Source organism: Alexandromys fortis, unplaced genomic scaffold (assembly GCF_014885135.2).
Source record: "Alexandromys fortis isolate MF-2015 unplaced genomic scaffold, M_Fortis_MF-2015_v1.1 scaffold_197, whole genome shotgun sequence".
Taxonomy (NCBI): domain Eukaryota; kingdom Metazoa; phylum Chordata; class Mammalia; order Rodentia; family Cricetidae; genus Alexandromys; species Alexandromys fortis.
The window spans coordinates 536,528-555,825 of record NW_026068072.1 but is presented as its reverse complement, the minus strand read 5'-3'; the positions used below and the strand labels follow the sequence as shown (position 1 = coordinate 555,825).

At 54.3% G+C, this 19,298-nt stretch overlaps 1 protein-coding gene across 1 annotated transcript; it reads left to right on the top strand.

Moving 5' to 3' along the window:
• Positions 1 to 152: 152 nt before the first annotated feature.
• Positions 153 to 17,875, top strand: Mvk (mevalonate kinase). The gene is made up of 11 exons (XM_050121127.1): positions 153 to 237; positions 1,235 to 1,326; positions 2,112 to 2,259; positions 5,560 to 5,704; positions 7,732 to 7,887; positions 9,493 to 9,596; positions 10,104 to 10,149; positions 12,679 to 12,769; positions 13,070 to 13,186; positions 15,769 to 15,922; positions 16,886 to 17,875. The coding sequence occupies exons 2-11, from the start codon at positions 1,249 to 1,251 to the stop codon at positions 17,032 to 17,034; spliced, it is 1,188 nt and encodes a 395-aa protein (XP_049977084.1). The 5' UTR covers positions 153 to 237; positions 1,235 to 1,248; the 3' UTR covers positions 17,035 to 17,875.
• The last annotated feature ends 1,423 nt before the right edge of the window (positions 17,876 to 19,298 follow it).

Below are 19,298 nucleotides of genomic sequence, written 5' to 3'. Positions count from 1 at the left end.
CACTCCCCGTGCCTTGTTTCCCATTGGATTACGAAAAGAGTAAGGCGGGGAAACCCCGACTGTTTGAAATTACCATTGGTCAATATTCGACCCAATCCGTAAAGGGATCCTCGGTTCGAGCTCTCTGATTGGCTCGAGGGAAGACGCGCCCGCCTCCGTGGGGCTGGGCGCTCCGGGATGGAGAAGACCGGGAGCTGCGGCTGCGGATTCGGCACACCTGGACGCTGGCCGCGGCAGGTGAGAGGCCTGGGCTGCGGGGCGGGCGGCGAGGACCGGGACCCCGGACACCCCAGGCCAGGCGCCCCATTCCTCTGCCTTAGTTTCCTTGGTCGGAGCGGTCGGCGGTATCAGATCGGACAGTTCCCTAAGAAACGGGGGCCTCAGTGTCTGCTAGTGGGGTGGTTTGTGTGAGGCAGTTCCGGTAAAGTCTTAAACGCTGGTGATTTTACCTTAGTTATAACAATGCAAAAATGCATGCACCCGTAAATCCAGAAAAAACACTCATTAGACTCTGCCTTGCAGAAGTTCTTGTTTAAATGCGCAACACCGGGCGTAACAGGTATGTCCTGCTGCCTTATTTATTCTGACAGTTGGCTGTGGTCTCGATGTCTGGGAATAATTCTTTCCCTTTTTAAGATTTTATGTAAACCTGCCTTTACCACACCATCAAACGCATGGCCTTCCTCATAGTAGGCAAGCCCTTCACTAGTGAGCGGTGCACTCGGAGGCCATGTCAGTTTCTACCTTCAATGGTGATAGAAATAAACGCCGGAGCCGAGAACCGGCCAGTGCTGAGTAGCTGTCTAGTCAAGGAGCTATTTGGCAGACAGACACTGCTGCTTCCCAGTCCTTTGGTTTCAGTCTCTGGTGTTGCCCTATCTGACATGTGGGAAACAGATTCATGGCTCTCTCTCTCTCTCTCTCTCTCTCTCTCTCTCTCTCTCTCTCTCTCTCTCTCTCTCTCTTTTTGTGCGTTTCTCTCTCTCTCTCTCTCTCTCTCTCTCTCTCTCTCTCTCTCTCTCTCTCTCTCTCCTTTTCTATTTGAGAGTTTCTCTACATGGTTCTGGCTGTCGTAGAGCTCACTCTGTAGACCAGGCTGGCTTTGAACCCAGAGATCCCTCCTTCTGCCTCCCAAACGCTGGGATTAAAGACATGTGTCACAAAGCCCAACCTTTCTGATATGACTAATTAACATCTAGGCACCCTTGTTCCCATCTCTCCTATTCCCTCTCAGGAGTCTCAGGAGCCATGTTGTCAGAAGTCCTGCTGGTATCTGCTCCCGGGAAAGTCATTCTCCATGGAGAACATGCTGTGGTCCATGGCAAGGTAAAAAGTCCCCAGAGCCCTGAAGAATTGAGTATTACTTCTCTCTGACTCTGAATTTGAAGAAGGTAAAAGAAAGGCCTGAGGGGTGGACTGGATGAATCTCTCCAGCCAAACAAACCTTAAATTGCTAAAGGACTTCTGGCCACCCAGTACGATAGCAGAAAGATGGCGTGTAAACCCTCACAAGTTGAGTGGAATCACCAAGGAAGTTTGTGTTAGGAAAAAGAGCTCAGAGGAGTGGACTCTGGGATGTCCCAGTGTTGGGGAATTGGAGACAGGGTCTGGTAGAGGTGTCGAACACATGCATTATCTCATTTAATCCTCGGAGCTAGCCCAGGGGTGCAACTTCGTAGTATTCTGTCTTGTGGGGAGGGAAACTGAGGCTTGGGAGAGAATTGGTGACATGACCAAGCACATTATACCTTCACAAGGCTGGGTGTGAGCCCGAGTGGATCTGAGCTCAAAACTTGTATTTTTTCCGTTCCCTGGAACTGTCACTTTATGGTTTTGTTTGTGCATATGCATGTGTGTGTGTGCTCGCACACATGTGTGCTGTGTGTAAGCTAGGAGATGAACTTCGGTATTGTTCTTCAGGAGGCACTGTTTGCCCCAGGTTTTGAGGAAGTGCTTCTTTCTCATTGTTTTAGAGCCTTCTGGAATGGTGAGGCTAGACGGCCAGTGAACCCCAGGGACCCTCCCGCCTACATCTCTGAAACATGGATGTCTGGATGTCAGGCCATTAGCAGTTCACCCTTGGCTTACTGCTTCTGCCCTTCGTCCTGTAGGTGGCCCTGGCGGTGGCCTTGAACTTGAGAACGTTTCTACTGCTTCGACCACAGAGTAATGGGAAAGTGAGCCTCAGTTTACCAAACATTGGTATTAAACAGGTCTGGAATGTAGCCGAGCTTCAACCGCTGGACACAAGCTTTCTTGGTTAGTACAAAGGGGAGCCAGGTGTGGTAAGAGCCTGGCCCCTGAAGAAAGTGGGGAGCTGGTGACGGGGTAGTTACTTCAGGCTGTCTTTAAGGGATCCAGAGGACAGCCGTTTCAAGAGGTTTCTCTTCTGACCTCTGACCTCAAAAAATTGGTTTTACTCATTTAGTATTTGATTTGTTTTTGTTTGTTTGTGGCAGTCTTACTCTGTGGACCAGGCTTTCCTGAAATGCACAGAGATCCGCCTATGTCCGCCTCTCAAGTGCTGGGGTTAAAGACGTGCGCCCCTATGCTCAGCTGGTCATCCTAAACTTGTGAAAACTTGTCCCTACACCTCTGGCTGTTGGGGGTACATCGTTCAGACCCATGCAGAATGAACACCTCACGCTGTGGTGTCCATTGCCCTTCTCGTTGCTATGACGAAGCCACTTAAGGAAGGGTGTATTTGGGCTCTCCATCCTGCTCGTGGCAGGAGTGTGAAGCGGCCGGCCACATTGCCTCTGCAGTCAGGAAGCAGAGAGATGAGTGGATGGATGCTGGGTACAGTTCCATTTCTTTAAACCTCTGTAGAAACACCTTCATCCACGTGCCCAGAGGTGTGCTTTCTAGGTGACTCTAAATCCTGCCAATATTAACTAGTGTATTCCCAGTACCCAGGAGGTAGAGGCCAGAGGGTCAGAAATTCCAGAACAGCTTCTGCTGTATGGTAAATTCAAGGCCAGTCTGGGCTACACAAGACCACATCAAAGAAAACAAGATAAAAGAGAACAAAAGGTGTAAGTGTCACAGTTGTGAAATGGCACACGTGCTAGTGTAAGCTGGTGTACATGTGTAGGAGGGTCTGGAGAAGAGGCATCAGCCATCAGCATTGCTTAGATCTGGGGAAGGGGCTGTGACGAGAAGCCTTCAGTTTCTGCCTTTAGTCTGTGGTTGCTGCTGAGTATAAGGGCTGGGGCAGCCCAACAGCGGAGTGTACACTTAGCATATGCGTGTCCCTGGGTTTAATCTCCAGCACTGCTGGAAATTATTTAAAAGGCCAAAGGAACTTACGTTTATTACAGTCAATACTAATGAAGCGTTGCTAAAATTCCTTCCTGGGGAAACAAACGGCACCCACCCTTCTCCTAAGGTCCCAGCGACAACCCAGGCACAGTTCCACTAGAGGTCACCCTGGGGAACCCATGAGTTCATGGGCTTCCTTATTGAGTACAGGTCAGGGGTTACCTATTGGGGTATGGGTGCCCCACCAAAAAGTCTTCACCTGGCAGGAATGATGCCTCTCCTGAAGTCACATAGATGGAGCCCAGCTATCTTAGCCCCTCCCTGCAGCCATGTGCTGCTGTGGCAGAACTGCATACAGCTTGTGGTAGGGAGCCAGCAGATGCCCAGGCGAGGGTCCTACGACCTCCCTATACCTCTGTGAGGGGGTGCACGGTCAACAAACCCAGCTGGGATAATCGCTTTTGCAAGGGGGCACCGCTGAATTCCCCAAGATGGTGGTTACCTGGCTCAGTAGACAGTCAGGAATAACTTGAGGTGGTAGACACCTCATAGCTTCAGCTCCCCAAGTAGCACCCCCTGGGCATTCTGGCGCTAGCCAGTCAGGATTGACTTTGGGAGAGGGAATTGCTTGTTTCTGAAACAGCGTCGGGCCATACTATGCTTTTCTTTCGGGCTGTCAGCACTGGCTTCCCATGCCCGTAGCCCAGGGCCCCTGTGCTGCTGCTGCTGCTGCTGCTGGGGGCGTGGGAAGAGCGGTGACTGAAGCCCTTTGGGCTGGTTCCCGTGTGTCAGCAGGGCCCCTGCCCCGCGGCCTGGTCTGACTCCCAGGATGCTCATCTTCTCTGGCTCACGCCTCCTCACTAGAAACAGCAGTGGAGGGCTGGGCTTGATCCCCAGTAGACGGAAAGAAGGACGAGGGCTGTCAATCTAGAGCGGTTCTTTCCTGTCTGCTGGGCCTTTGGAATTGGCTGGGGGCTTTGTTAATTTTTCTGTGTATATGGGTTCCTGGCCCTGCCTTTCTGCTGTAGAGGATTGGAACAGGCGGTGGGGACTGGGTATATTCCCACTGGTACCAATGGTGGGAACTGAGTATATTTTACAAGACGTTCCCTGGGTGACTCCTGCACCCTCCTCAGCTCTGAGCCTCTGGGACTTGCCTTCCATGGCGTCAGGCAGTCCGTAGAATGGCACCATCCCTGAGGACCAGCAACTGCTTTTCTGAGTCAGTGTCTGAAGCAACAACAGCCAGGCATGGTAGCTCATGGCCGAGAACACACAGACCCACTGGCAAGTCCGGGCAAGTCTGTGCTGATGCCAGGCCCGGGAGCGATGGTGTGTGAGCTGACTGGCAGTTGCTGTGGAGACCCAGCAGGAGAAAGGGTTGGTGCTATAAGTCTGCCTCAGTAGGAGACCACAGGGTCTTCTTAGAGACTGGCTGCCACTGCTCCCTCCACATAGTAACAGACAGCGAACAGGTACTGAGCACAGGTGTCAGACCGTGAGCCGAGCATGGTCTCCGCTGGTCCCCAAAGCAGGTGATACTGTTCATCTGCATTTTACGAATATAACAGTGGAGGCTTGGAGGCTGCACCTCCATCGTGGCTACGGAAAGGCCTACACAGGTCTCTACACTCCACGATTGGTCTGTCTCCATCACAAAACTCTGCAATGCTGGTGTCTCCTTGACCTCTTAGTCTGGCCCTCTAGAATATACCGTGAATCTATTCAGCACATATGTCCTGAGCCCTTAGTGGATGCCCTGAACTTTCCTAACAGCAACGCCCCGCTCCATTACACCTGCTGACCCGAGACTGGGCGTGATCTGTGAAGTCGAGCTGGTCAGACTTGCTTAGCCTCCTTTGTGTGTGTGTGTGTGTGTGTGTGTGTGTGTGTGTGTGTATGCACACACTGAGGATGGAGCCCAGGATCTGGCATGTGCTAAGTGAGGGCCTTGCCCACATCCCCAGACCTTTTGCTAACTGTCTTTGAGAGAGGGGGAAGTCGTTGGGGATCACCTTACTGCTCCCTTTGGTTTTGAAGGCTCGATGGTGAAGTGAAGGCTTGTACGTAGCATGTGCTCAGATTATTAGTTCAGGACTCGCTCCAGGCCGGGAGCCATGCTGAGTCCTGAGTGCCTGGTCTTTATCTTCACAGTCAAGACCCACGCCAAAGGCTGCCTACCGCCCAAACTGGAAGCAAACCGATACACCTGGCTGGTTGCTGGGACCCTGTTTGTCCCCATGCTATCCCACTGTGTTCTGGGGTTTACAAAAGCCTGTTTGTTTGCTTGTGTGACAGAGCAAGGCGATGGCCCAGCACCCACCCCAGAGCAACTGGAGAAGCTGAAGAAGGTGGCGGGCCTCCCCGGGGACTGTGTCGGCACTGAGGGCCTGGCAGTGCTCGCCTTTCTGTACCTGTACCTGACTATCTGCCGGAAGCAGAGGTGTGTGCATGGTCTGTAGGAGTCCGCCCAGCCTCTCCTGGGAAGTGTTTTGGTTGCCACTGTTACTGGAGAATCCCTGTGCCTCATGGGTCTTTAGGGATGATGGCCATAGGTGGTGCACACAGTGAGGCAGCGGCCCAGAAGAGAGGCTTCACCTGTTTATTCCTGGGGAAGCAGAGGCCCCGGAGTTAGATAGCCCAAAGACCATTCAGTCAGTTAGGCCATAGAGATGACATGCACCCAGTTCACAGGAACACTGACATGTTGTCCCTGTACTGTGTGCTCTGCTGCTTGAGTTCAGGAGGACAAAGGCTTTGCTGCATTCTTGTTCCTCAGGGTGGCCTCTTTGTGGTGTGGCCGGAGAGGCACATGTGTATCTCGTCCCGCTACAGTTAGCAAAGTGAAGCCTGAGTTCTCTCTTCAGAGAGACCTGGGAAGCTGGTGCCTCGAGCCTGACAGTGCCGCTGCTGAGGCAGCATCACAGGTGCTCTGAAGGCTGGTGGCAGACCTCTTGCCCTCATTTGAGATGCTTGCCCTCTCTGAGGCTCAGCTTTCCCATCTGTGAAGTGGTGCATTGTTAGCACCAGGCTCTGAGGGTAGTAAGGTTTAATCTGACAAAAGTGCGGAGCTCAGAGCCTGGCATGTGGCTTGATGTATCATTACTGTGACCACTAACCATTTCCTCTGGCTGGATGTGGTGACACCAGTGCTCAGGTAAACTGAGGCAAGAAGACTGCCCTGAGTCCTCATGTGCATGGGCTCCAGCATGACTTCCAGGATAGGCTGACAGCCTAGGCTTCATTGTGAGACCTTGTCTCAAACAATCCAACAAGCACAGCACCAAGCAGAACTAGGGATGTGGCCAGTTATTTACCTGGCATGCATGAAGCCCTGGGTTCTGTTCCCATTGTCACATGTAGCCCGGTGTGGTGGTGCACACTGTAACCAGCACCTGTGAGGAGGAGGCTGGCTGGTCAAGCTCAGCGCCATCCTCATCTGCTTAGCAACTTTAAGTCAGCCTGGTCTTCACAAGACCCTTTCCAAAATGGCATGAGCTCACAGAGTAAATTCATTATTAATTAATAATATGTATAGTTTCCTCAAGAGTCAATAAGGTGGGTTAGGAGTATAATTAAAATGGTAACATGGCCATTGCCATGACAGGCATGCTGTATAGAGTAGTTTGGGGTTTGTTGTTTTTGAGGCATGTAGCCCTGGTTGGTCTGGGCCTCACTGTGTAGACCAGGCTAGCCTGTGCCGTGTCACCAGTGTTCTTTTTTATGTTAGGGGAAAGGCAGAGCATCAGATGCTGGCCCCACCACCAGGCCCTGTGTTGGGGACATTGCATAGGTGGCTGGCACTTGTACCTGACTTGGAGATTTTCTGCTTGGGTAGCATGCTTCCCTTCAGTGGGTCGGGGCAGAGTCTCCCATCTGCATAGGGTGGACATGTGTATTTTGATGTCTACAAGGTGGGAACAGGACTTAGAAAAAGGCTAACACTGTCGGGCGTTACTTGAGGGAGATCTGTGGGTGATGGTATAGCTGCTCTTTTAACTGATCTGCAGCAGACCCGGGTCCCGTGTGTCAGGAGGGGTGTCTGGTGTTAGAGGCCACCTGGGAACACAAGCAGCCATGGAGGGAGATGACGTGTGGATCCTCAGAGCCTAGTGATGGCCCTTGTGGGTGTTTTGGGGAAGCGTCCAGTGAAAACATTTGGTAACCTCTGGAAAGATGGGTGGGAGATGATGTGGCACAAGGCTGTGCCAGACAGACGGACAACTGGTGCTAAGAACCAGGCCAGAAAGGAACCTAGCTCTGTGTGTGTGTGTTTGGGGATGAGGGCTAGTTCACAGTGATTTAAGTCTGGCACCTGTTTCCTGGTTGTCTGAGTCACCTTCAGTTGCCATCATCCAGTGGTCCAGGTGATCAGCCAGCCACTCCCCCAATGTCCATTCCTGGGCCCAGGTTCCCATAGGCACTTTACACTGTCAAAGGAGTCATGCTTTGTGCCTCGGTGTGTTTCAGGACACTCCCGAGCCTGGACATTATAGTGTGGTCAGAACTGCCCCCTGGGGCAGGCTTGGGCTCCAGTGCCGCCTACTCGGTGTGTGTGGTGGCTGCCCTCCTGACTGCCTGCGAGGAGATCACCAACCCGCTCAAGGACAAGGGTGCCGTCGGCAGGTAATGCCTGTCTTTGCCTTGTCCTTCCTGTGATGGGGCAGTGAGTAGCACTGGGGCTCAGAACACTGGTACCTGTCTGAATCTTAGCTTCCCCTGTGTGAAAGGGATAGCTTTGCCTTTCCTATAGGGTTTTTAAACTCTGTCTGTCTCTCTCTCTGGGGGTGGGATGTAGGTCAGGGTACTCTTAGGTGTTAGTCCTTGCCTTTACCTTGAGTACTGGGTACAATACTGGGTACAACAGCCTGGTTTGTGTTTTAGCTCCCAGAGTCCCGTTTCTGCTCACAGTGCTAGGATTACAGGTGTGTGTCACCTCCCAGCTTTATGTGAGGTCTGGGGTCACCTCAGCTCCTCTTGCCTGTACAGCGAGCCTCTACCCGCTTGAACCTTCTCTCCTTTGCTTTTCTTTCTTTTTATTTATGAAAGTGTCTTGCTTCATAGCACAGATTGTTCTGTAACTCATAACCCTCCTGCACCAGCCTTCCAGATGCTGGGGTTACAGTGTGTCCCTCACACCCAGCCAAGCCAGTTCACCTCCTGCACCAGCCTTCCAGATGCAGGGGTTGGTTACAGTGTGTCCCTCACACCCAGCCAGTTCACCTTTAGCCACTGGCACACAGTACTGTGTGAGTTGCAGATCCATGGTCCTCACTGGACACCCGGGAGAAAACCCAGAGGCAGCAGCTGCCTCAGCAAGGCGCTGGGCCGTTTTTGCATACGCTCAGGAGCTGTGATCCCAGTACCTGTTTTAGGCCCCTGTGCCCCAGGCATCATGTAACAGTGTGGTGTGTTCTTCCACCTCGTGGCATCTTTGTGAAGGAGGTACTGCTGTCTCGTCTTTGGCAGATGAGAGAAGGAATAGCTGGAGGATTTGAGTAGTGGCTGGCATCCGACCAGCCTGCAGCACCCCACACAGCTCTGCAGGGGAAAGGGCATTTCCAGAAAAGAGCCACACTGAGGCAGGGGTAGGGGGTTGCTCTTCAGGGTTCCGACTAGTGTTTGATCTGGTCACGTGCTGGCCCTGAGCCCACCCACGCTGTTCCACAGGAGGCTCCTCTGCTTCCAGGAGGTTCAGAGGTGAGTGATGCCTACCAGAGACTCACAGTGGTGGTGTCTTTGTTCTGAGATGGGGTCTTGCTGTGTGAGGCTGGGCTCACACTATTGCTGTTATTGCCTCGGTCTCCCAAGTACACAGCTGCAGGAGTGTGCCACCATGGGTGCTGCCACACTGACCGCTGCCAAGCCACCCCTGAAGGCCACATGCCCCGTGTAGACACAAGGCCTGCCTCCAGCCATGCATGACGTGGGCCAGAAGAGAGTGAGGACAGTGGGGCTCGGAGAGGTTAGTTGACAGTTCAGAGTCAGTCATCTAGTGAGAGCACAGCACACTGGGAAGCCGAGGCCTGGGCCTCTCCTGCTGCGCTGTGTTTTCAGAGGAAGGGAAGGCAAGGCTTGGTATCATCTTGAGCTGACAGGACAACTCTTCTGCTCCTTCTGAGTTCCTGTGCCCAGTCACATCAGCCCTGGGCTTGGGGTAGCCTGTGCTAGCAGTGGGTCCTCCCACAGCTCCTTCTGCTGTCTAAAGTGACCCTCACTCTGTATGCCCAGGTGGCCTGACGAGGACCTGGAGTCGATTAACAAGTGGGCCTACGAGGGAGAGAGAGTGATCCACGGGAACCCCTCTGGCGTGGACAATGCTGTCAGCACCTGGGGTAGGTCTGTTTGCTTCCTCATCCTTCCTGCGAGGCTCTTTGCTTTTGTAGGTGCCCTGACTCTTGGCCTAGGGCGATGAGGAAAAGAGCATGTTTGTGTTCAAGGGGAAGGGAAGATCACAGGGCCATGCCTCTCTGAAGGGTGGGCTCAGGGCCTGGGAAATAGTACACCCCACTGATCTCTGTCGGGGAGTCACAGGGGACTGTTGCTATGGAGTTGGCAGACCACACAAGCAACGTTCCATCCTTGCACACCGCTTGCTTACAGGCCTGGCCTCTGAGCCCTGGGCCTTCACCTCACCACATGGGCAATGGCTAAGGAAGCCGGCAGTTCAGAAGGCCAAGGTCCCGAGGGCCTTAATACCCTTTGGGTCCTCCACAGCTGAAGCTGGAACGGATGGGTGCATCATTCAGCCTGGCATGTGGTGAGGCTACACTGACCTCACACTGTCCCAGAGTGCAGATCTGAGCCTTCCCTGTCATGATGGCTGCTGTCCCTCTCTTTAGGAGGAGCCCTGCGCTACCAGCAAGGGAAGATGTCATCCTTGAAGAGGTAACTCAGGCTTCGTGACCAGGCCTAGCACAGCTGCTCCGCATGTCCAGGAAGAGCACTGTACCTTTGTGAAGTTGTGAGGGCCGGTTGTCCTTGTCCCCTTCCTGCTGTGGCCGTATCACATTGTGAGGCCTGGGGCACAGCAAGGCCTGCCTAGCCACTGTCTCTCCTCCTCATGCCAACTCTTCATTGTGATGAAAGGTGAAAGTGTTACTGCCCCTTCCTCTTGAAGCCCAGCTGGTTCCCAGACTCTGTCTGTGTGTCTGTCCATTCATTTAGTAAGCAGTGGGCACTGCCTTCCTTCTGATGGCGCATACGGGGCGTAGGAGCATAGGCATACCTCCCGGGAGTTTCTGGGAGCGCTTGCTGTGAGAGGGTGGGTGGGTTGGGGTTTGACAGGTAAGTGTGGAAATCCACACAGGACAAAGGGGTGTTATGGAGGCCAGCAAGGCTTCTGTGGAATGGAGCCCGCAATGGGAGGCTCAGGCAAGGCTCAGAGCGGAGGGCTTGGCTGCTTTGCATGTCTGTGCCCCACCTGGTCAGGCTGAATGTTGGTACGCAGTGCTTTTGTCACCAATGGAAAGGTTGGGGACGGGTTGGATGGTGGCAAGTAGGAGCCCACTGGGGCTGAGGTGGGTCGCGTGGTGGTTTATGTGTTGGGGAGGGTCACCCTTGGTGCTTGTCTCTCAGACAGGCACCAGGTCCTGGCACACTGCCCCAGCCAGCTGAGTCACTCCTTTAGTGGCTAACAGGGCCACTATCTCCGACCCCAGCCTCTTCCAGTTTTGGCCTTGAACAAGTCTGCCCTGGGGCTTTTCAGCCTTGTTTCCACCAGTATTAGGCTGGTGTGTGTGTGGGGGGGGGGGGTCCTGTACCTTGCAGGTGTTCAGCGCATGCCTGCCCTCTACAACCCTCAGCTGTGATGATCAAAATTGTTCCTTAGTGCAGCTGGCTGGACATCAGATGGGGTTTCCAGAGCCACTTCTGAGGTAGCCCCAGGGCAGAGGCCTGACCCTGCTGAGGTAGCCCCAGGGCAGTGGCCTGCTGGAATAGGAGTCAGGCAGCTGTGGGGAGGGAGCAGCCTCTGGGAGAGCGGATGCAAGTGCAGAGGTCCCGTGGCTGTGCAGAACAGGGGTGAGGAGGCCAGAGTACTGATGATGTACTCACTGGGGAAGGAAAAGATGGGATGACCTGGATCAGGGGAGGCCAGGCCCAGACTGCACACACACTTCCAGAGCACAGTCCTGAGTGTTGACCCCTGGACACGATAGCTTTGGTGAGGACTGGCAGCAAGCCTTTAGCAGAGAATGTGGCTGAAGATGAAGATGGGATTCCCAAGCTCCCCAACCTCCAAGCCAGTCCTGCCTTCATCCTACAGCTGGCTCAACAGGGAAGCTTCTCCCCAAAGCCAAAAGGGCACCTTTCTGTATACAGCACCTTGTTTGTGGTGTGGCTCCAGGTCCAGCCTCCCTGAACACTGCCCTTTAGATGACAGGTGGTCTGCTCATCTTAGGAAGCTTAGAAAAGACAAGCACCACCCTCCATCCTGAGCTTCTGGGTGTTGAGCTAGTAGGACAGCGGCCTCTCTGCTATTGGACCTTAGTCTTGAACTGTAAAGAGGGTGAATAAAGGTGTGGGTTCCACAGCCTGCAGCTGTCTCGTGGGGGCGCATCCAGGTTCTCTGCCTCCATCCCTGCCCCAGCTCTCTGAAGGGCAGAGTGGTTGGCCAGTAAGAGCGGCTGGTTCCTCCAGAGGCTGCTCACACAAGGACAGTCAGGACTGCACAGCTTCCCTAGATGCTGGGGCATCTGCCTACTGCAGCCACTGGGCTGCTCTCTTCTCCACAGCAGCTGGGGCTTTGACTCCTGTGGCCGCAGCAGGCTTCCTGCCCGGATTGTTGCTCTGGGCACTGTAGAAGGGGTTCATGGGTGCCTCTGTAGTCCATCCGGTCTGCTTTCTCCCTCCCACAGGGACCACTACAGGTGCATGAGAGAAGAACAGGCAACCCTAAGCTAGAAATCTAAACTCAAACATGGTGCCCCAAAGTTTTTGGATTGCAGAACTTTTCAGGTTTAGATTGAGGACAATCAGCAAGTGACACCCATGTAGAGAGTCCTGAATTCCTAGAACCTTAAGACCTGCAACGTTCCTGCAGAAGGATAAACATGTCTCCTGCTTGTGTCCCTCTTCATCCCCACCCAAGCTTCAAGGTTGGGCACCACTGAGCCTCCGCCCCTTCCCGCACTCTGCCATAGCTACTTTGAACCCAGTCAAGGCTTATGACCTCATTGTCCAGGCTCAGCAGATGCTGTTCTGCACCAGCCTCTTACCCTAGTGGTCTTTATCCCTCACGGATGGCAAAGCCTTGGAGGATCTCTTTCCTCCCCTCTGCCTGCTAGTCCCTAGACTAAGCTGGGGTCCTCCCGTGTGCTTTCCTTATGTCATACCTTCCTGGGCCTCCACTTCTGTACCAGGATGGGGTAGTGTCCCGGGCCTGGTTCCTCCATCCTGCCTTTTTTCTCATTGCAGGCTCCCGGCCCTGCAGATCCTGCTCACTAACACCAAGGTCCCGCGAAGTACCAAGGCGCTTGTGGCTGGCGTCAGAAGCAGGCTAATCAAGGTGCTCCTGGGTGGAGGGGTGCTGTGGGTGTTGGGGACAGGGGACTCTGAGGAGGGGAATCTGTGGACAGAAAGGAAGATGCTGACTGCTAGACTAGAGTCAGGACCGGTGAGTTTTGGAACCGGCCTGCTCCTTTAGTCACTGGCTTTGTGCAAGGATCCCAGCAGATGTTAGGGCAGCAGCAGGACAGAGGCCAGGTCAGAGGAGACTTCCCAAGGGCTGGTGTAGATGGTGCACCACTACTACAGCAGGGCACTCCTCTATCCTTAGACTTCGTGTTCTGTCCTTCCTTCCCTCCAGTTTCCTGAGATCGTGGCCCCGCTCCTGACCTCGATTGATGCCATATCCCTGGAGTGTGAGCGAGTGCTCGGAGAGATGGTGGCAGCTCCAGCCCCGGAACACTACCTTGTTCTAGAAGTAAGTCCACCACTGGCCAGCTCCTCACCCTCCTGCTGGCCCAGGGCTGGACCCTGGAAGCCTGGCCCTTGGGCAGGTGGGGTCACAAGATTAAGAAGCAGCTCACATGAACAGACGCTTGATCTTGTTGACCCCCATTCCCTGTTTGTCCTGGGGAGATGCCGACCTTCATGGTTCCCGCTCTGTGCTGGCTACGGGTGTCCACTCAATAGCCACCTGCTGCTTCTGATCAGGTGGGTTCTGAAGTTGTTCTGTGGTCCTCTAACCGTGGCCAGCACCATTCATGCATTGCAAGTGTAGCACAGAAATCCCACGATCAGCATTTGAGCAGGCCAGTGTCTGAATTCTCTTTCATTCACCGCCTGCTGGTGGCCTCACTGGGGTGTCACAAGCTTGTTACAGTTCCAGGGTCTCCTGTTCCCAGTGCCCATGTGCCACCAGCTCAGAGAGCCAAGGGCTGCCTCTCAGACATGGGCCAGCTGGTCTGGTAAATCAGGCTGATGGTAAAATGCCATCTGGGCTCCCTTGGAGTACTAGGGCTCAGCAGTCCCTGGCTGAAGTAGCCGAGCAGTGGCAGGTCATAGGAAGGTGCAGGCAGGGTCCCCTCCAGATGGCCCAGCATGCTCCTGCTCCGCTTGGCCTACCTCCTGCCACCCCTGTCGCTCCTGGCATTCCAGTGCAGCCTCTCGGGGTAATGTCTCTCGTGCTCCTTGCAGCTGCCTTCGTCTCCATTTTCAGACTTAAAAGCTAAGGTCCAAAACGGCTGACTTCCTCCTGTGTTATCGAGCTAGTGGGTAGCAGAGCCAGGACACTAATTGATGCCCGTGTATGCCTCCACTCAGCCGATTTTATTTTGATTTTTTTTTTTTTTTTTTTGAGACAGGATCACACTGTGTAGCCCTGGCTGGCCTGGAATTCACTGTATGGACCAGGATAGCCTCAGGCTCATAGGTGCGCCTACATTGTGCACCATCACACCTAGAATCATTGAGTGCTTTACTGAGCACCTACTGTGTGCTTGGCACAGGTCTCCATATAACCTGGATCCTCTGACCTTATTTCCCAGACACCCTTCTGCGGTCCCCAAGCCTTGCTTCCCCTGCTTCCCCATCTCTCCCTTCCTTCCACATTCAGGATCTCAGATCTGAGCTGAAAAGAGATGAGAAGCGCTCGCCAGGGCACTGCCAAGCCCCAGAGTGCTGGGGAGCAGTGCACCCATTACAGTGTGGGTATTTTTGGCTGCCACAGCCGCTGAAGTGCGCATCTCTGTTCTTAGACAGCTCCGCACGTGAACCAGTGAGCTATTCTCTCATGTCACACTCTGTCATCTGATCCTTGACAGATTTGGATCAGAATGTGACAGGTGTCTGGAACCTGCCTTGACAACATGACACCTGGAGCTAGGCTTCTCCACACGCAGCCTGCCCGGGCTGCCACCAGGCCACACTGTCTGCTTGTTTGTCAGAATGCTTGGAGCGTGGGGCGGGCCTGAGAGCAAGAGCACCTGGCAGACCCTGGCAGAGCTGCCTCGGGGCTGGACAGCCCTCAAGTGCACAGGCATCCTGAGCCCCGTGCTCGGAGCAGAGCACCGCACAGCACAAGGCCCACCAGATCCCCCGAACAAGAGGAGGCATTGCTAATGCCATGGGCACTGACTCACTCCTACTAGGTGGGTGATCCCTGCCAGGTTTTTTGCCCCTGGCCCTTAGCGCCCCCCTGTATAAAATGGGATGATAGTAACACACACTGATGGCAGAATGTTTGCATAACACAGGCATTGTGCGAAAGTCCTTCCCTTCACACAGCCAGGAGGCAGGCAGACCTCACACCATCTGTTTCCATGGGAGAAACACTCTAGCAAAGGACCCTGCCTCAGGGCTGAGAAGAGCAGAGCCCAGCCTCACCGCAGCTTGCCTGGGTTCCAGTCGCAGGAGAGAGTGCAGAGCCTGGCTGGGTGTGCCTCTCTAGAGTGCAGTCTGCACCCATCGTCCAGTCAAAGGCCAGCAGGGGCTGCCTTCAGCGGTTACCCCTCGCTCCTTGTTGGTTGGCGACAGCAGTTTTATTGCACATAACTGAAGAAACCTAGACACATACTTAGCTGTTTCCTCACTCGCGACCTTGCTGGGGTGACAGCTAGCTCAGGAGGCAGCAGTAGGGTGGCATATTGTTCAAGACATTTTCTCTCAAAAATGGCAAATCTGTCCCCACTAGCCTTAGCGGGAATGGAACTGACTCCTAAGTGAGGGGCCAGTGGTAATGGCTTCAAGCCTAACTTGATCCAGAGATTAAAGCTGGGTGGTTAGGAATCTCATGTGATCTGTGACCAAATGGAAGGTGTCTGAAGTCAACTAGTTTTAGCTATCCAGTGACGGGAATCCTCTCCGTGCTTGTACACCTTAGATTACCTGCCTACCCGATGAGGGACAGGTTCATCCGTGGCGGGAGGATGAACCTGGCTCTGTTCATCCAAGTCCCACGTAGAGAATGTGAGCTATCCCACATGAGCCGCTGCCAGGAGACGTGGCAGGGACAGAGGGTTCACCTCGAGTGGCTCAGACAGGAACAGATGGCATCTTCTCCAGGAGCTGATGGACATGAACCAGCATCACCTGAATGCCCTGGGTGTGGGCCACACCTCCCTGGACCAGCTCTGCCAGGTCACAGCAGCACACGGACTGCATAGCAAACTGACAGGTGCAGGTGGCGGCGGCTGCGGCATCACCCTCCTGAAGCCAGGTACGGGGCTGGGGAGCCGGCTGCTAGCATGGACTGTGGTGGAGGACCCACTGGAGGGCTCCCCAGAAAGGGAGGCTTGAGCTCTGCTTTGTGACCCTGGGCAAGTTAGTTAGCCCCGCTGTCCCTTTGTCTGCTCAGGGAAAGCAAGGATGGCTGCAGGTAGGCCGCGGGACTCACTCCTGCTCAGGGGGGAGCCTGTGGCTGAAAAGTTCATCTGCCCCAAGCTGCTCCTGCCGCCTCCTGCCGCAGCTTCAGAAACAGTCAGGGCTGGTTCCCATCCCCCTACCTCCCAGCCCACTCTTGGCTGTGGAACAGGGATGGGGTGACCTAGCGGCAGAGTGGAATGACCATGCTCATTAGCCTTTGGGGGAAGATCCAGCAATAGACCTGAAGAGAGGCCCAGGCCAGGCCAGCGTGCAGGGAATTCTTGCTGCATCCAGTAGGTGTCCAGTGATACCACTCACCTCCACCCTCTCTGGCCTGCTTGCCCTCCTCCTTTTTCTCATCCCCTGTCTCCTCACTTTGTACAGCCCACCAGGGTTCCCAGAGCTCCTTGCTCTTGGTCGTGGCTTCTGGCTTTAAGGAGTGTGGGGAGCCGTCCTCTAGGAGATCCTGCGTGGTAGCTACTGGTCCAAGACCAATGCTAGTTAGCAGAGAATGCTGTAAGAGCGTTCCCAGGCTACCAGGTACTAGCCAGGCACTCTGGGAGTGGGGGTCTGGCTAGTGTCAGCTCGGTTCCCAGATAGGGAAACGGAGGCTCATGTGGGGATTAAGCCTGAAGCCACATGACCATCTGATGCTTGGCAAGCCTGGGTCCAGGTGATTAAAGCCCATTGAGGAAGGTTTGGGATTGGGCAATGGCTCATAGGTGCTGCAGAGATCCTCTGAGACTGCAAGACACGCAGCAGGGTGGGAGTGTCTGCTGAGTGCCGTCTGTCAGAGCTGACAGCCTTCCCTCTTCAGGTCTAGAGCGAGCCAAAGTGGAGGCTGCCAAGCAGGCCCTGACCAGCTGTGGGTTTGACTGCTGGGAGACCAGCATTGGAGCACCTGGGGTCTCCATGCACTCGGCTGCCTCCGTAGACGACCCCGTCCGCCAAGCCCTGGGCCTCTGAGTGATGTGGCCCTGAGTCCTGCTGAGAAGCCTCTCCCTGGAGTCTTCTGGGACTGGAGTTGGCCTCTGTGCTGGCCGTACACCTTTCCTGCTGGTAGCGCCTCCCCAGTGTCCTGGCTGTTGGCATTTCTGGAGCCAAACAGGCATCAGTTGTGGGGTCTCCTGAGATGGCAGCCTTCACCTTGGAGCTCTTGGGTACATCTGCCTGGGCCTGGCCTCCATCTGCCTCACTCAAACTCTGGCTCTTAGCCATGCACGCCTCTGTCCTGCCATTGAAGGCTCCTGAGGAACTGCCTGGCCTGTGGCTCCTGTCTGCTGTCCGCACACAGAGATCGTCAGCTGAGGCTCCATGTGAACTCATGGGAAAGCCGCCCGTGGCGAAAATAAAGAGATTGCGCAGGCAAAGCCTCAGGCCCTGTGGGAAGGTAGGGCTGGTGCCCTCTGTGCCTTCTTCCTCCTCCCTTCTTCAGTACTCCCTTGTCCCTCCCTTCCTCCCTCGTGAGTTCTGAGGCAGAAGGAAATAAGACTCCCCTCACTTTGCAGTGTAGCTTGGAGAGGGAGTTTTTCTAGGTAGCTCTTGCTGAATGGGGACAAGGACACCTGCCTCAGTCACAACAGAGCTGGGCAACCATGAGCACCCACCAGTGCACACAGCTCTAAAACCTTGGACATCTTTTTTTTTTTCCTGGCAGAGGGGGGAGATTGTTCTTGTTTTGTTTTTCAAGACAGGAGGGTTTCTTTGGAGCCTGTCCTGTAATTCACTCTGTAGACCAGGCTAGCCTTGAACTCATAGAGATCTGTCTGCCTCCCTGAGTGCTGGAATTAAAGGCATGCAGCCACTACTTCCTGGCCTTCCCTCCATTCTGATGTCAACTGGCTAGGTGGAGGGAACGCTCTTCCCTCATACTCCTGGAATGGCAGGGTCCACCTCACCCACAGAACTCCTGGGAGCTGGGGCCACAGTAAAGATGGGCTGGGCTAAACTTTGTTTCCCATGACTCGCTGTGTGTTTGCCCTCCGCCGCTAGGGGGCAGCTGATACCTTTCCCAGCACCCTCTAGAGGAGGGTAGGTGGAAGCTGGGCTGGGGTACACCTTCTGTGCCCCTGCCCTTTGGGAGCAGTAATACATGAAGCAATAATATTCATCTGGGCACTCGCAAGCCAGCCCATGCCTAACTTCACGACATAATCAGCAATCTCATGCTCATTTTACAAACCAAGGAGCCAGAGCTCCGAGATTTGGGGTAGTTGTCTGAAGCCACGAAGCTCATCAGCCTCCGAGGGCATTTGACTCCAAAGCCAGCCGTCAACCTGCTCTGCCCTGGCACCGCCTCCCCTCAGGCTGGCTGCGATTGTAACCACCTATAGCATGAAGGCGCAAATGTTTCTTTCACTGTGCAGTTTGAGCAAGCAGCTGGGACTGCCGCATGGTGTGGTCCCCGTGGGGGGGGGTGGAATGTCCTTGGCAGCCTGAGATCTGCAGAGCCCACATGCTCTCTGGAGGCTGTGTCAGCGGCTGATGCTGATGCTTCCTCGGGAAACAGCCACCTCTGAGTCCTGGGCCAGCATAGCCGCTTACCTCAGCTGCTGTTCTGATCATACTCTACCCCTAGTGCCGCCATCTACAGCCACCTGTCTGAGGCCTTTGCAGCACGACTGCTCTTACTGGTCATGCAGTGGTATCATTTGTAGCTCACAGTCACCCCTGAGCTTCCAGAAGACCCAGGAGTGCTGTCCCCTCTGCCTTGGACATTTTGCCCTTGCTGGTCTGGGTGGGCCTCCACCACTAAAGACTTTATCTTTTTTCTTTCTTTTTTAATTGTTTTTATTGAGCTATATATTTTTCTCTGCTCCTCTCCCTTCCTCTCCCCTCCCCTTCTACCCTCTCCCATGATTTTTTCCTTTTTTAAACATAGTGTATGTGTGTGTACGTGTATGTGCTACAGCAAAAGACGGGTCTGTTCTCTTCCACCGTGACTTCTGCCAGTAGACCTGAAGTCATCAGACTCGGCAGTAAGTGCCTTTACCAGCTGAGCCATCTTGTGAGCCACCGGCTTTACCAACAGAGCCTCCCCGTCAGCCTACTAGTTGCTTTTAAAGCTCCTGGGTAATTCCGGTGCACACTCAGGCCTGAGGTCACAAACCAGAGGATCACAAGGCCACTTCTGCTACCCTCTGGCCATGTGACTGTGCTAAGTTACCTTTTAAGGCTTTCTCATGAGGTGAATGCAATTGCCTTTACAGAGGTCGTGTAAAGATCGGCTG

Excerpts from the sequence above, each read along its gene's own strand:
- Mvk (XM_050121127.1), top strand. The coding sequence starts at position 1,249 with ATGTTGTCAGAAGTCCTGCTGGTATCTGCTCCCGGGAAAGTCATTCTC. Across the intron at positions 2,260-5,559 it reads GCTGGACACAAGCTTTCTTG|AGCAAGGCGATGGCCCAGCA; the intron begins GTTAGTACAAAG and ends CTTGTGTGACAG. Across the intron at positions 12,770-13,069 it reads TCAGAAGCAGGCTAATCAAG|TTTCCTGAGATCGTGGCCCC; the intron begins GTGCTCCTGGGT and ends CCTTCCCTCCAG.